This window comes from Streptopelia decaocto, assembly GCF_964273445.1.
Source record: "Streptopelia decaocto genome assembly, chromosome: 17".
NCBI classification, from domain to species: Eukaryota; Metazoa; Chordata; class Aves; order Columbiformes; family Columbidae; genus Streptopelia; species Streptopelia decaocto.
This window is the reverse complement of record NC_138672.1, coordinates 1,402,577-1,419,028: the sequence shown is the minus strand read 5'-3', so window position 1 is coordinate 1,419,028 and position 16,452 is coordinate 1,402,577. Positions and strand designations below refer to the sequence as shown.

General features: G+C 65.0%; 1 protein-coding gene across 2 annotated transcripts in view; it reads left to right on the top strand.

Annotated features, from left to right (window-relative positions):
• Positions 1–5,010: 5,010 nt before the first annotated feature.
• The window catches only part of ABCA2 (ATP binding cassette subfamily A member 2), a 34,680-nt gene continuing 23,238 nt past the window's right edge, over positions 5,011–16,452 (top strand). For both annotated transcript variants that reach the window (XM_082068085.1, XM_082068084.1), the window contains exons 1-3: positions 5,011–5,158; positions 13,706–13,799; positions 16,051–16,162. In XM_082068085.1, coding sequence (XP_081924211.1) covers positions 5,093–5,158; positions 13,706–13,799; positions 16,051–16,162 — 272 coding nt within the window. In that variant the 5' untranslated portion in view covers positions 5,011–5,092. The remainder of the gene's footprint in view (positions 5,159–13,705; positions 13,800–16,050; positions 16,163–16,452) is intronic.

The following is a 16,452-nucleotide window of genomic DNA, read 5'->3' as shown; positions in this document are numbered from 1 at the left end:
CCACGGCGGGTCCTTCCTGCTGCGTGCAGTGCTGGCACAGCGGCTCCCGGCACCTCCCCTGTGCCGCGTGGGCAGCGTGGGACCCACAGCTAGTGTGTGCCCCAAGGGCGGGTGCGTGCCCATGGCTGGGCGTGTGTCTTGTGGTTCCTGCATGTCCCATATCTGAGAGGGTGCCCAACGGCTGCGTGCATGTCCCATAGCAAGGTGGGTGCCCTGTGGCTGAGCCCCATGGCTGTGTGAGTGACCCACGGCTGGGTGCATGCCCTGTGACTGCCCCACGGCTGGGTGGTGCCCGTCACTGGGTGTGTGCCCCATGCCGGGGGGTGCTGCTGCCCCACAGCAGTGCCCTGGCACCCCCAGGAAAGGCTCCTGGTGCAGGTGCTGCTCACAGATCTGCACCTGCCCACCCCTCTGTGCTTCCCCTGCCACCCTCCAGCTACGCGGTGGCTACTTGGAGAAGGTACATGCGGCCCCACGTGGGATTTCAGTTCCCTAAAGGGGTTTCCCAGGTGCCAGGCTTGAAACTGAGCCCAAAGTGTGGCTCCCATCTGCCAAGCATCTCTTCTGTCCCAGCCGGCAGCCAGAGCCCTGATGTCCCAGCTGAGCTGCAGTTTTCCAAGGTACCCACCCCTGGTTTGGGGTTTGTGAGGTGGCCCCGTGTCCCCCCACTGCACTGGGGCTCTCCAGCACTGCCCATGGTGTGGAAGGGTCCCCACGCAAGCTGGCAGGGACTGAGCCCGTGCCCACACCAGCCACTGTCCCCAGCCGCATTCCCAGGTCCCTGCTCCCAGGGCAGAGGAGTGCCAGGGGATGGGGAGCAGGCACCGGGTGGCACAGAGGAGGGGACAGTGGGTACAGATCCCCAACCCACGCTGAGGCCTGCCACCCCACGCTGTCCCTGGGCACCCAGCCCTGCGGGGCAGGATGGCAGCATGGGCTGGTGCCCCAGTGGACTGCTCTGCCTGCCCTGCTGCCTGCCCTGCTGCCTGCCCTGCTGCCTGCCCTGCTGCCTGCACCACTGCCTGTCCTGCTGCCTGTCCTGCTGCCTGTCCTGCTGCCTGTCCTGCTGCCTGCACCACTGCCTGCACCACTGCCTGCCCTGCTGCCTGCCAGAGCCATGGCTGTGCTGTGGGGAAAGCTGCCCGATGGGGCTGTGCCGAGCCCATGGGACAGCTCTGTTAGCTGGCAGCTTCATGCCAAAGCACACCCCACAAACACTCTTCTGCTGAGACCACTAATACATCATCACTGTTTTTCCCAAAAGCAGGATTGTTGGGTCCAGCTGCACGCCCCTGCTATATGCAGCTCCTTCTGAGACCACCTGGGAACAGCTGAATGGTGAGATGCTCATTCAGCTTGGGCTCGAACCAGGTGCTTCCTCTGTGTTTGCTGCTGCTGTGGCAGAGCTGGTGGGGATGGATGGGGACGTCAGCCCCAGACCCTCAGCCTGGCACTGCCACCCAGGGCCACGGGTGATTCCCTCCTGGTGGGCGGTGTGTGTGTTGCCCAGGTGTGTGTGCCGGGCTCTGAACACCCTGCTTGTGCTGACATGGGTGCAGGCAGGGCCGTGCCCTCAGCCCAGGTGCCTCCCGTATGCCACCCACAGCCTGGTTGAAAACAGGATGCCAGCCTGACTCTGAGTGCCACTGACTCATCTTGAAACTGTCAGCTGAAGTGGCACCAGCAGCTCCTCGGTGCTGCCGGGCCCCAGGCCCCTGCCCTGGCCAGGATGCTTGCTGCCGAAAGGGGAACAGGCACACGTGTGCCTCGGCTGCGTCTGCACTGAGAGCTGCCTTCCGTGCCCAGCCTGCTCATGCACATGGTTGTTTTCTTTGCTGCCATTGCTGTCCGAGCACCAGTCTCCCTGACAGCCTTGCCAGGTGAAGAGAGATGGGGAAACTGAGGGTAAGGAGGGGAGCCCCGAGGCGTGCGGCGCTGTCCCCAGAGCTGGCAGGGGCGCACAGCTGGGAGCAGGGCCCCACACTGCTCCCTGGGGGTCCTTGGGCTGCTCAAGCACCCCTGGCGTCTGCACCCCCCATTTCACATTCTCCCGTCAGCTGCCTGGGTCCTGGGCGTGAGGACGGCCACAGCGCCGCCGGCCAGGCGAGGGGCTGGGCAGCAGCTGGGCACAGCACCGTGCCACCGTGCTGGCGTGCAGCAAGGCTCAGAGGTTTCGGTGCCACCCTGGGAGCCCTTGGAGGCCAACTGCAGCTCAGACTGGGTGTTTTTTCCTCCCCAGCCATGTCCCCTGTTTCCTGTTATCTTTTGTCACCCCCTTTCTGCATTTCTTCTGCTGCGTGACTGGTAGCGCAGACACCGGGCACTGCACTGTTCCTGGCGCCGCTGGCTGCAGGCGGCGCTCCCCGCTGCTGTCCCACCCCCCTCGCCACGGGACAGGGCCATTCCCCTCCACAGAGGACAGCATGGGGTACAGCATCCACCACGAGGTTTCCACAGGGGATACAGGATGGGTGGTGGACCAGGAGGAGATTTACCTGGCACTTGTAGCCATCACCCCCAGGTGCTGCCCCAGGACACTCTGGCAGCAGGGACGATGACCTGAGGGATACTTGCATCTTGTGGGTCCAGGCACCCTGACCCCCGTGGCGCAGGGACGTGGCAGCAGTGGCCAGAGGCTCTGAGCCAGACTGGCACCAGGGCCAGCTCTGCTCAGGTGTCTCCGGGGCCAGACCAAGGGACCATTGGGTAACGCCAGATGGCACCAGCACAGCGCAGGGAGCTTTGTGTGGGTGGGTGCTGCCACCTGCAGATGACCCTACACAGATGGAGAAGCTTGGCCAACCCACAAGAACTGCCCCCTGTCCATGGAGGAGATGGGGCAGCAGGTCCTTGGCACTGTGCTGCCCCATGGGGCGCTGCTGCTGGGCCTGTCTCTTGCTGGCCCCTCGTGGGGTTTTGTGGTCGTGCCGAGCAGAAGAGGGGCTGTGCAGCTCACTGAGATGCACCAAGGGGCAGCGGGAGGGAGGGAGGGATGTGGGAGACCCAGGTCAGGGCTTTGAGCCCATGTCACCCACAGTGCCACCCATGACTCATTCTGCTGCATCCCTCTGAGCTGGGGACCCACTCTGCTGCAGGGCAGGGCTTTTCTGAGGTGTTTCTAGTGTGGGCTGGGGACAAACCACATGCAGTCCCCTGGAAGAAGCCAAGGGTGCATGCACCCATCCTTCCCAAAGGACCAACTAACACCCACTGCTGCAGTGAGGTCTGGGGCTGGGCAGCCCTTGGGCTGAACCCCCACGGCCCAGCTTACCTTCACACCAGATATCTCCGGTATTTCAAAGCCAGAGAAATGCCAGCAAAGCTCGGGGTCATCCTGGCAGTTACTCGTGTTGGCGGGGTGCAGGTGGGATGGTGCTGAGCCAGCCCTGGCCAGCCCCTGCTCAGCTCCTTTGGATGCCAGGCAGCTCTGCTGCCCGCACACCTGCCCGCACACCCAGCCCTCCCAAAACAGCCGTCGCGCAGGGCACAGAGCCGGGGCAGCGCGGTGCCTCTGCGCCGCCACGTCCCCTCGGGCAGCCCTTGTCCTCTCTCACCTCGGCACAATGTTTCACCCAGAAGTTTTTTTGAATAATGGCACTTTGTGGCAGGACAAGCGGAGCTTTTGTCAGTGCCTGGGCAGCTGTTGTAGAGCCTGCCCAAAACGCAGTCACCCTTAGCAACACCACTCGGGGCTGGGGCAGCCAAACGCGTTATTCGCAGCTCCCGGCTGCACTTGGCCCCGAAAGCAGCATGGCGGGCGAGATAGCTAAAGACAGTTGCGGGAGAGGAGAGGGGGGAAGGAGAGAGGTGGCTATGGACGGCTGGGAGGAGACGGAGGGACAGGTCCTGGAATTAAGAGAACCAGAGGGAGCAGGAGGGAGGGAAAGAAGGATGGGTGGGTGGATGGATGGATGAAAGCAAGGATGGCTGGATGGAAAGAAGGATAGAAAGAAGGAAGGATGGAAGGAAGAGTGAATAGAAGACTGGCTGGCTGTGTGGAAGAATGGAAGGAAAGAAAGACACCTGGTTTGAGCCCAAGCTGAATGAGCACCATTCAGCTGTTCCCAGGTGGTCTCAGAAGGAGCTGCATATATCAGGGGCGTGCAGCTGGACCCAACAATCCTGCTTTTGAGAAAAATAGGGATGATGTATTAGTGGTTTCAGCAGAAGAGTGTTTGTGGGGTGTGCTTTGGCATGAAGCTGCCAGCTAACAGTTTCAAGCCTGGCACCTGGGAAACCCCTTTAGGGAACTGAAATCCTGTTCAGTTGGCCTGGTTCATTGAACCTGGCCTGGTTCAATGCTGACTGCTGTTGAGGGTGTCATTCCCTGTCTTGGAGTCACAGCTGGGCTGGGAGTGCAGCTTGGAGCAGGCAAGGTGGTCCCAGCCAAGAACACACATGGACACACCAGCACTTGTCCATGGGACTGGTTGGGCAGGAGCTGCGGGCAACTGGACCTGAGCAGGGCCAGCCGCGGCCGGTGTGTGGGGAACAGCAATGCCAGCTGAGCAAGTCTGTCCTGGAGGGGCAAAGATGGAGGAGACGCTCAGCTGGGGGTAACCTCGTTTTGTGTCTGGCCTGAGAGGCGCAGGGGCACCCCCAGAGGCAGCTCCTAGGGACTGAGGGTTCTCTGACCCGGCAGCTCCCCGGGCAGGAGCCTGGCTCCCCGACAGCCCGCACCGGGAGGCACGAGTGCTGCAGCGGCCGCCCCCGCTCCGCGCCCCGGGGGCTCCGTGCCTCAGTTTCCCCGGGCGGCACAGGATCCACCAGCAAGTGCCCGCCTGGCAGCACATCCCCGGGCCCCCGGCGCGACGGTGCCCGCCGGGGCTCCAGCGCTCGCGGGCCCCGGGCTTCCTGGGCCGGGCTGGGCCGTAGGGTCCCCCCGGGCCCTGCACCGGCTGGCGGTGCCTTTAATGGGCGGTGGCGGGCGGGCGCCCCGGGGGCGGCGCTGCGCAGGGCCGGCCCGGGCTGAGGCCGGTCCGCTCCCTCCCCGCTCGCTGCGGAGAACGGCGGCGGCCTGCTGGCTATGGCGGTGGGCGACGGGTGAGCCGTGAGCTGAGCGGGGGAGCCCCTGCGCGGGGTGGGCCCGGCCATGGGGTTCCTGCACCAGCTCCATCTCCTGCTCTGGAAGAACGTGACGCTGAAACGGCGCAGCCCGGTGAGCGGGGGGGGCGGCGGGGGTGCTGCGGGTGGGCGCTCCCCTGCAGCCCTGGGCGGGCGGGGGCCGAGGCGAGACCCCCGAGTGGGGCCGGCCCCGCGGGGCCGCTGCGTGGGACGGGGGGGGCCCGGGGGCCGCAGGGGGGTGCGGAGCCACCCCCGGGCCGAGCTCTCCCCGCTCCCCCCGCCGGCCGGGCCCGGAGGACGGGCGGTGCGTGGGGATGCGGACCTGGCGTGTCCGCTCGCGTGGGGCTGCAGGGAACGAGCCGTGGGTGCCGTGTGTGTGCGAACCCACGGGATGCCCCGGCTGTCGGCCCCGGCGTGAGCCCAGCCCGGCGGGGCAGCAACAGTTGGGTCTCCCCTGCCCCGCTCCCACCCGTGTCCGTGGGAGCTGCCCGGGCCCTGTGGCAGACGGAGGAGCCCAGGGCCGTGGGCTCAGTGCCACCTCCCACCCAACCCTCGGGCCTGGGCAGCATCTCCCTCCCTGCCACGGCCCGCGCTCGTGTCCCAAATGCTCCGGGTACGTGCCAACCCCGTCCCTGGTCCCCAGGGCTGCTCCTCGGGTGGGAGAGCTCTCCCCAGGCCCGAGGGATCTGCAGGCTATAAATAGGCTTCCAGGTGATATGTGGGTCAGAGTCGCCGCTCCTCCGTGGGCTGGACAGGAGCCGCTCCCGCGATCTGGGTGTGAGGCGGAGGCAGGTGGGGCTCCCGGCGCCTGGTCCCCGGCTGGCAGAGCAGGCAGGATGGCACCTTCGGCGCTGGGTCACACAGCAGGTGTAACCTGCCCGGCCCCTCCTGCTCCGGCGCAGGGCTGCCCTGCCGGACCTGGGGACGGGCACAGGGACCCCGGGGGGGACCCCGGGCACAGGGACCCCGAGGGGGACCCCGGCCGCAGGGACCGGGCAGCGGTGCAGCAGGGGGATGGGTGCGCTGGGCGCCGAGGGAGCCGGTTATTTTTAGAGGGTGGGGGAGGGTAGCGAACTGCTGCTCCCGAGCTGGCAATGCTCGCTCCTCTTCCCTCTCCCAAATATCCTGCAGGCCTGATCCTGCCTGCTTTCCCTCGCCAGCAGCTTGTGAGCATCGCGCCTTGCGTCCTTCCCGGCGCCGGGGCACAGGGCAGGGCTGGGGCCCGCGGGGCAGGCGGTGCCTGCTGCACGGGCAGCCCCGGTGCCCGCAAAATGGGTGAGGGGGATGATGCTCTTGGGCTGAGTCATCTCTGCTCCGTACCCCGGGCAGAGCTGCGTGGCCGTGGCGAGGGGCTGCCCGGCACCGTGTGCCGCAGGCCCCTGCCTACAAGGCTGAGCCGGCTGGCACAGCTGCGCCCCGCTATCTGTTGGCCCTTGGCAACGGACCCGGACCTGGCTGCTGGGGCTGGTGTGGTTACAGGCTGGGGCTGCACGTGTCTTTTGGGGACCTGTTTCTCCCTGACCCTCCCCAGCCCTGTGTGCAGCAGGGAGTGCAGCGCAGGATGCTGCAGCTGGAGGAGGAGGACGAGGAGCCCAGGCCTGGTCACCGCCATATGTGAGGACTGTCGCTGGAGTGCCCTGCTTGCTGCAGGCAGGGTGGCAGGGGAAGGACCAACACCTCCTCTCCCACCCAATGATGCCATATGTGGGTGGGGTGTGTGTAGGACCAGCCATGTGCTGGGACAAGAGCTGCCCGCAGTGCTGTGGGTGCTCACGGATGGATTTAGTGCAGCCCCAGGGACTGTCATGCCCTGAGGATGTGTGCCCTGTATGTGTCACTGATTTCCTCATGGTCCTGCTGTGTACAAGTCCCACAGTCACCTCGTGCCCCACATCTGCGCAGGGGCCATCATCCTGCCCCGTGCCAGAGCCCAGCCTCCTCAGCCCGTGCCTTGCGCTCCCTGGGTTGGTCCCCCAGCCCAGGTCTACCCTGGCCTTATCCAGAGTTGCATGTTTCACCACGCGAAACAAGCTCCGTATCTGGCAGGTGGAGGCTGGGGGGATCGCAGCAGGGAGGGGTAAGCACGGGACCCCTTCCTTGCTGGGGGTTCACCCCGAGGGGTCGAAGTTGGGGGTTGCTGGGCTTCTCCCGGTCTCGCAGTGTGGTGTGTGCCCTGCGCTTGCCCCGCCAGCAGCTGCCCGTGGGCACAGCTCCGTGCCACAGCGTGCTCCCCTGGGGTAGGTGCCTCCCACGGCGTGCTCTCCTCCGGGCAACGTGCAGAGCAGTGGCCCTGGTGGTGTGGGATGGGATGGGGAGCAGACACCTCGTCTTTAGCTGAGGGTGCTGGGCTGGGACTGGAGAGAGCTGGAGCCAGTGCCCTGTGCTGCCCCTGCGTGCTGGTGGCCCTGGGAGTTCCCATCATACCTGGCACCGGGGCTCTTTGGGGAGCAGCATTGCAGCGAGGCACAGCACTGGTTTTGGGACAGACTTTGTCCGCGGGCACTTGGTGAGGCTTTCACTGGGCACTCGAGGCTGCAGTGGTGGTGGGTACAGGGAGGCTTTGAGAGCGGCGTGCTTCTGACCCACGGCACCACGGCACCTGCTTCCATAACCGCTCTGTCACCAGGGGGGCTCACCTGCAGCCTGGCAAGGGCGAAGGTCTCATGTCCAACCCTTGGGAGCAGTGGAATTTGCCTGGCACAGCTGAGCTGTTTTGGGGTTGTTCTGGGGTTTGGCTGGGATTTTTATTCTTCCCAGGGCAGAAATTCAGGCAGGAGCCCTGGAACAATGGGGGTCTGAGCAGAACCGCGTCCGCGGCTCTTGGAGGGAAGGCAGGGCTGTGGGTGTCTGAGGACAGGCTGTGCCATCATCTGTGTCACCTTGGCTCTTGCTGGGACAGGGGTGAACTCAGCTTTGTGTATCTTGCGGGCTGGGCTCCCTGATGACTATTGGTAGCTGGTTTAAAGCTACATTGGGTGTAAAACTAACAGGTGATCTCTCAAAAGTTACCGCAGGCACAGCTGAGGGTGTTTGGCACCTCTCCATGGTCCTGTGTGCCCACATGTTTGGGACAGGAAGGCGACCGCAGCGGGAGCTCCCGGCTCTGAAGGCCGGTGCCAGGAGCGTGCTGCCGGGTTTTGTTTGGCCTGGGAAGGGTTGATGGTTTGGGGCTCTTGCAGAGGAGCAGTTGAGGCTCCGGGTGCAGCTTCAGTGTCACAGCGTGTTGGTGGCATTCCCGTGGCGTGGGCCCTGGGGTGCAGGGAGGATGCATGTGGGGCAGGGGAGAGCCGGACAGTGGTGTGGCTGCTTTGCCCTGTGCAGGGTTTGTGCCTTTGGCTCCTTGGTCGAGAGCCAGGAAGCTCCCACCATACAAAGGAGTTGTCCTGGCAGGCCTGCCCTTTCATCCCTTGCCAGAGGGAGCAGAGCTGTGGGGATGTTGGTGCCTACAAAATAAGAAAGGCTGAAACTGGGGCACAGGGGGTGCTCACCCAGCCAGCAGGGCGCTGGTGCAGCAGCATCTGTGCTGGGGCGCAGCGTCCCATGCCTGTAGAGCCGCTGCCAGGCCCTGCTGTCGGGGCCAGGTGGGGCTGGTGCCCGATCCTGCAGCAGGAATCGATGGGCTGGTGCTGCCCCGGCTCCGGGTGCTCTTTGCCCCCTGGCTGTTTGCAGCTGGTGCGGGGGAGGCGGGGGGGCATGCAGGGTGGTGCTGGGCAGCGCGATTGGTGGCCACAGTGGCCCACAAGGCAGGTGGCCATGAGCCACTGAGCCTGCAGGGCTCTGCCTCGCACCGTCTGCGGGGAGAGGCCGTGGGCAGCCGGCGCCTTCCTCCACACGGCGCTGCCGCACGGTCCCGCTGCTCTGCGGCCGGGCACCTTGTGCCGGTGCGGGGTGGCTGTGTCCCAGTGCCGTGTGTTGGTGTGGCCCTGGGACAGGGCGCTGCCGATGGTGTGTCCCGCTCAGCCGGGCACACTGGTGCCCAGCTGGCACAGCACCATGGGGCTGACATGGGGGAGAACCATGCGGGGCTCTCCCTGGGCTCCGGGTTCTGGCACTGTGTGACGGGCTCAGGTGAGGTGCTGGCAAACCCTGTGGGGATTTCTTCCTCCTCCAGCTCCCCCGAGGCGTGTCCCCAGGCTGCCACGCCAGCGTCTGAGGGGTTGGGTCGAGCCCTTGCTGGGACAGGTGACAGGCACAATTTGCACCCAGCAAGGCTGTGACTGGCGGCAGGGGCGATGGCAGCCTGGCCCTGGCTGTCCCCATGGGTGAGGGCACAGGCAGGTGACCTCGGGGAGCCCTGGCAGGTGTCCAGCTGGGTGGTGACCGTCAGTGGGTGCCTGTGGTGGGGCAGGGCTGGCCTGGGGTTGTGGGGTTAGCTTGGCCCCTCGGTCTGCTTGGCTGTGGGGCCTGGCTTACCCACCAGCTCTGGTGCTGCTTTAGCAGTGACCGCAGCTTCACCCAGCTGTGGGCAAGTAAGTGGATATTTAATGACGATTAAAGTCTGGAGCCATCAAAAAGTTTAAGATATTTCCACCAGACCTAAAATGCTTGTTGGAAACGTTGGGGTGCTTGTTCTCCAGGAGCTGAGCCCCATCGCTTGGGGCTCCTGTGGGCCAGCACCTGCTGGGAGGGCAGGGACGCTGGCAGGGAGGGCAGCAGCTCCCCTTCCTCCAGGGACGGCTCAGGCAGACCCTGCCCTGTCCTCCGGTGGGTGCAGGACGGGGGTTTTGGAGACCAGGCTCGCCTTGGGCTGTGCACAGTGCTGCTTCACCTGCGTTGGGACCAGGAAGTCCCCTCGCAGGTGCCAGGCGTGGGGAGAGGCTGGGTTGGGCTGCAGGGCTGTTACTGAGGTGACCAGCTTGTGGGTCTCTGGATGGGATCTCCCAGCCCCTGGCTGTCGCTGTGCTGCACGGCGCTGGCTGAGGGCAATGGCTGCGAGTGGGCAGGAGGGACGGAGCGGAGCTCCGGGTGGTGCCAGCGGACATGGAGAGCTGCGTGTGCCTGGCCTGGCTGCTCCCGCGGGGAGTGCCGGCTCAGCCGTCGGGGCACGCGCGCTGCCGTGTGCTGGGGACACCGGTGGAGTTGTCCTGTTCAAAGTCCATGGCTGTGCTAACGCTGTTTTCAGGGCATCTCCCGGCTGCCCCTCGCTGCAGGGCGGGCGCGGTGGAACCGCTGTTGGCTCTCGCTGCGTCCCGTGGGGCTGGTTGGTGCTTTTGGCCTGGCACCCGGCTGGTGCTGCTGCTTCGTGCTCGTCCTCCTCGCAGGCCCCTGCTCCCATCTGCTGGTGTGGAGTCATTGGCCCTGTGCTCCGTGGAGCTGAGCACCACCTGGGCAGGGAGCTGCCTGCCCGGGGCCAGCACCCTGCCCTCAGCACCCACCACCCTCTGCCTCCCTCACAGGGGACTCGGGCAGGATCCCGCTGCCCCTGCGTCCAGCTGGTGTGAGGCTGAACGTGGGATCCCACCAGGCAGGGGTGTACCCCCGCTCCGCGGGGGCGGCAGGAACACACAGCCGGCACTCATGGCCTCACCCTGCTCACCTCTCTGGCAGGTCCAGGGGAACTTGTGCCGGGGGATGTATGCACACGCGTATGGGCTGGATCCCTCTGGCTGCTGAGCTCTGCCACAGCCCAGGAGCTGCCCCTGGGCCCTCCCAGCCACCGTCACCTGGGCACAACGGCCCCTGAGTCCCATGTCCCACCCTGCACCCCCTCCAGGCATACATGTGGGAGCCCTCACCGTGGGAGGAAGGGTGAGAAGGGTGAGGAGACAGGACAGAGCGTGCTGGTGGGTGCAGGGCTGGCCAGCTGCTGGCAGGCACTGGCTCTTCTCCTCTCCTTGTCTCTCTCCTTCCAGCGTTTCCTTCCCTGGATCCTGGCCTTTTCTCCCCCTTGCTTCCTCACACAATCCCAAAATGTCCCTCAGAGTCCTGCACCTGCAGGCAGGGACCCTGCAGTCCCCAGGCTGTGCCACACTTGGGTGCCAGCTTTGGGTGCCCCCCAGGGAGGGCTGAGGCTCCCTTGGGACAGCATCCTTTCCCCTTCCCCCCACCGCCTCTGCCCCATTATGAGTGTGGGGCAGCCCTGTCCCCCTCACACCTGGAAAACCCCTTAGGGGCAGCCCTGGGGACCAAAGGGTCAAGATCAGTCCTGGAGGTGCAGACTGGTGACCCCCACTCTGCCACCAGTTCTGCCCATTGCCATGTCACCCCGGGTGCTGGTGGTGGGGCACAGCCTGCCCTGGCACTGGGGGATGGGGAGTCACAGGAGGGGTCGAGGACAGAGGATGTCTCTGGGGAAGGAGATGAGCAAAAGGTCAATGACCCACTCTAAAAAAATAAATAACAACAAGCAGGTCCCTCTTGTCACCACCAAGGACCCGACAGTCCCCAAAGGAGCCTGGTACAGCCCGGCGTGGGTGTGGGGGGACGGTCCCACAGGCGCCAGGGCACAGAGGCCCCTTTGTGTGCCTGGTAAACAGGCAGTGAGCGGCAGGGCGGGAGCCATGGGGCAGGCAGAACGGGTCGGGGTGTCCCTTGTCACCCCCCAGTACAAGGATGGTGACACCAGGGGCTGTGCCTGGGACCAGTGGGACAAACGGGGATCCCCTGGCACTGCTCCTGGGGTGTTTGCCATCCCCTCCAGCCCTTCTTCCTCCAGTCTCTGCCTCCCCCCACCTCAGCTCTGGGGGTGGAGAGGGCAGCGTGGGGGGTACCCCTGGGTGCACCAACCTGCCAACCCTGGTGCCCGCAGGAGAGCTGCAGCCCCGTGCGGTGGGGGCCAGGGGGTGGGGTCCCTGTGCTTGCTGCTGTTTGCTGGGCTCTGGTGACTTTTTGGCAGAGCATTTGCAGGCCCTGGGTGAGGCCATCATGGAGGTGACGCTTTTGGGGACAGGAGGGCCTATCCCTGTCACTTGCTGCTGGTTGTGTCGTTCCAGGCAGCCCCTGTGGTGTTAAAGCCCTGCTGGTGAGCCCCTCTGGCAACTGGTCACCACGGGTGACAGGACCGGTGCGGGAGGCTGGTGGGAGGTGTTGGTGCCGCAGTGGGAACCTTCCTGGCAGCGGAGCTGGGTCTGCCCTGCGCTTGGTGGCAGCTGGTGCCGGGTGCCAGCCTGGGGTCTGCTCTGTCCCTGGTGTGAGCCGAGTGTGGCTCACCTCACCCTGTGCCTCAGTTTCCCCACCCACGGTAGTTTCCGTCCACTCAGCAGCAAGGGCAACAGGGCCATGACGTGTCCTGGGCGCTCCCAGTGCAAACCAGCAGCAGCTGTGCTGGCAGCGTGCTGGGTCTGGCTCCTGAGGGCACTGATGCCCATCTCCAGGGCCTCTGGGCACAGAGCCCAGCCTGGGCTGCCCGCGCGATTGGGGTCAGGGATTCCTGAGGATTTGCTGTGATTTACCATATGCCACCGGTGGAAATCCTGTGCAGCCACAGCCTTCTGGGAGGGCACAGAGGGGTGCCAGGACCCCCCATGCTGCCCCCAGTTGCACCTGGGGCCGGTGCCGGGGTCTGAACCTGCCCCGGCAGCACTGGGGTCTGCGCTCTGCATAGCCCAATGTGTGGGACCCGGCGGTGGCACAGACGGCAGGGGGTGTCGTGTCAGGCAGCTGCCAGCTGTGAGGGCACTGCCAGCCTGGGGACCTGTGGCTCTTTGCCAGTCATGGGGACTTGGGGTTATGTCAAACTTGGGGTTTACAGCTGGCTGAACATGACCCAGTGTGTGTACAGGTGGCCAAAAAGGCCACCAGCATCCTGGCTTGTATCAGCAATAGTGTGGCCAGCAGGACTGGAGAAGTGATTGTGTCACTGTACTCAGTACTGGCGAGGCCACACCTTGAATCCTGGGGTCAGTTTTGGGCCCCTCATCGTAAGAAGGACATTGAAATACTGGAGAGAGTGCAGAGAAGGGAACGGAGCTGGTGAGGGGCTGGAGCACAAGTGTGATGGGAGCGGCTGAGGGACCTGGGGGGTTCAGCTGGAGAACAGGAGCTGAGGGGAGACCTTCTGATCTCTGAACTGCCTGAAAGGAGCTTGGAGCCAGGGGGGGTCGGGCTCTGCTCCCCAGGAACAAGCGCCAGGAGCAGAGGAAACGGCCTCAAGTTGCGCCAGGGGAGGTTGAGGTTGGATCTGGGGAAAAATTTCTCCCCCAAAGGGCTGTTGGGCATTGGAACAGGCTGCCCAGGGCAGTGCTGGAGTCACCATCCCTGGAGGGGTTTAAAAGGCATTTAGACGAGGTTCTTAGGGACCTGGTTTCACACTAGAGTTAGATTAGGTTATGGTTGGCCTCGATGATCTTGAGGGTCTCTTCCAGCTGAAATGGTTCTATTCTATTCCTCTGGGCAGCCCCAGCTGCAGTGGCTCATCAGGCTGGGCTCCAGCCCAGCACCCTGTTTGCATTGCTGGAATAGGGGCCCATCCCCTCTGTGCCCCCTCCTGTCCCCAGGTGCCCCGGGCAGGATGGTGCAGGCAGGGCTGAGCAGGAGATCCTTGGGTGCCCAGGGACCCGTTTGCCTCAGGCTCAGCTGTGATGGTGCCACCCATGACACGGGCACTGCGCTACACCGCGCCTCGGGAGCCACGTCCTGCCCACACTCCTCCTTGGCAGCCGGGTCCTGGTGTCACGATCCCTCTGCTTTGTGTCATCCCCAGTGGGTGTTGGCCTTTGAGATCTTCATCCCCCTGGTGCTTTTCTTCATCCTCCTGGGGCTGCGGCAGAAGAAGCCGACCATCCCTGTGAAGGAAGGTGAGTGCTGGTGGGCGGTGTCTGGGGCCACCCCAGGCTCTGGGGAGCCACTCCAGCCCCTTGGGGACAGCCTGGCTGGGGCAGAGGGGCTGCAGCAGCTGGTGGGGAACCAGAAGGGCCTTTTGGGGGACATGGTGCTGGGCAGGGGCTGCAGCTGGTTGCTGGTGGGGCATACACAGCGCGGCAGAGAGCCAGGGTCAGTCCCAACATGGGGGGATCCGCTGGGGGTGGCAGTGCCAACCAGCCTGTGGCTGCCATCAGCAGGGACGGTTTGTGGGGGAAATGGAGCTGGATGGTGCCGGGACAGCCACGGTCACCCTGAGTGTTTAAGGAGCAGCCAGGCTGGTGGTGGGAAGGGTCCCGAGCTCCTCATTGTGCCGGGGGCGGAAATTCACCACATGGAGCTCCATACCAGTTATGGGGAGGGTCCGGGATTCTGGGGCCCTGGCAGGTTGACAAACTGATGGGACCGGAGCTGGGGGCTCCTGGTGATGTGCAGCCAGGGCTGCAGGTGCTGGTGCCTGCGGGCTGTGCTGCAGGTGCCGGTGGTGCGGTGGGGCGGGGAGGAGGCGCCGGGAGCCAGCAACTTGGTGTAACTGTGGTCCAAGCCTGTGTTTCAGCACGTGCCGGCGAGGAGAGCCCAGCTGTGGGGTCCAGCTGTGGGCGGTAGCGGGTGCTGCCCCGGTCCCTGCCCCGGCGCTGATGTGCACTCTGTGTTGTGTGGTTTTGGTTTGGTTTTTCTTTTTGCTCACGTTTTCTTTTTCTTTCCCACCACCTCCCCTGCCTGCCTGCCCTCCATGTCTCTACTGCATGCGCCAGTCTGTAAGTTGGTGGGGTGGGTGGGTGCCTCCCCCCTTCCCCTGCCTGTGCCAGCCACATGTTTTGGGGAGAAAGAGTCCGGTTTGGATCAACTCATTCTGGCCTAATCCACATCTGTGTAACCCTGTCGCCTTCCTCCGTGGCTGGTGAAGATGAGCTTGGGCAGCACAGTGTGGCCCCTGCCTGCTCCTCCTGGGGCTGCCCAGACAGGACCAGCCATGGTGGTGTCCCCACTGGGTTGGTGCCGGGTTCCCCAGGTGCGGGGGCCGCTGGTGGCGATGTCCCTGTCCCCCCCGGCACTGCAGAGGGCTGTCCAGGCCAGGGATAGCTTGTCCTACCCCTTCTCACCTCCCTCCTGGGGCAGACCCTGCTGGGTGGTGGCACCCATGTGGTAGCCTGTGGTCACCCTGGTCTGGCCTGTGCTCCCCCCAGTCTGGTCCTCAAGGGGCTAGAGATGGCTTCCAGCCCGGCGCCACCACCAGGTCCCTGTTCTGGCCCCTTGCAGCTGGGATGGCCAGGACATGGCACTACTAGGAGCCCGGAGGCCACTAAGATGCCACCGATGTGCTGGCTTACGGCCACCACCACCTGCCCTGGCAAGCTGCTGACCCATCCGGTGCTTCGCTGCCCTGGGCTGTCCCTTGTCCCAGCCAGAAGCCCATCTTCACCAGCCGCTGCCCGCTGCGGCTGTGCTAACAGCACTGACCTGCCTCTAACCACAGGGCCGCCGGCCGGGCCGCCGTGCACAGGGCCCCTGCCTGGCGCTGCCGGGTGACAGCCTCCGGTCCCCTTCGGGCAGGGCCTTCCTGCGCTTGCCCTGTCCCAGGGAAGGATGTGGAAAGGCCCCGGCAGGGACGATGGCTCAGTGCCGGCTGAGGGGGGAAGGTTTGCTGTCCTCTCGCTGCTCCTTATTTCTTCCATCTCCCCCCACTGTGTCTCCATCTCCATCCACCTCCAGCAGCCGCTCGTCGGGGCAGCCGGGCAGGGGGGAGGCCAGGGCTCGGGGAGCGGTGGTGACAACTTTCTTCCCTGTCGTATTCTTCCTCCTCCTCTTCCTCTGGAGATCCGGCGGTGCCTCTGAGGTTACTAACAAGAGGGGCTGAGAGGCCGGGGAGGTTGGTGGCTGTCCTGGCAAGCTGCAGAAGTCGACATTGTCCTGGGGTGGGAGGGACCTGTCACCCAGAGGGAGCGGGCAGGAGCCAGGGTGGCAGGAGCTGCCCACAGCCCCAAGGGGCCACCAGCCGGGGACAGCCTTGGTTGGAAAGCTGCAGACTTCTGTCCTTGGCCGCCAGCCTCCCACGGGGCTCACAGGGCCCAGCGCACGCTTCTCTGAACTGAGTGTCTGTCTCTCCGGTGGCCCCCTGCCTCCCCCCCGCCTCCCCCCGCCTCTGCACCTTCCTTGGCCTGTTCTGCGCTCTCTTGCTGGCTCCAGCTTTCTACACGGCGGCCCCGCTCACGTCGGCCGGGATCCTGCCCGTCATGCAGTCCCTGTGCCCTGACGGCCAGCGCGACGAGTTTGGCTTCCTGCAGTACTCCAACTCCACGTGAGTTGTGTCCTCCTCCCGTCCAGCCTGCCTCTTCCCACGCTGTCACCACCCCGCTGGGGACAAGGCGCAAGCCCCTGTCCCCCAAAGCGTTTGGGTGCAGAGCGCCATGTCCCCAGGGTGCAGGGGACATCTCAGCCTGTTCCCCTGTGGGCGCTCAGGTGCCCGGTGCTGGGAGGAGGGCAGAGGTGGCCCCCAGGGGCACCTCAAGGCGCTGGGGCTCTCCTGTGTACCCCTGGCACGGTGGATTTGGTGTGCTGGCAAGGGCAGGTCCTGGGGCAGCAGTACCC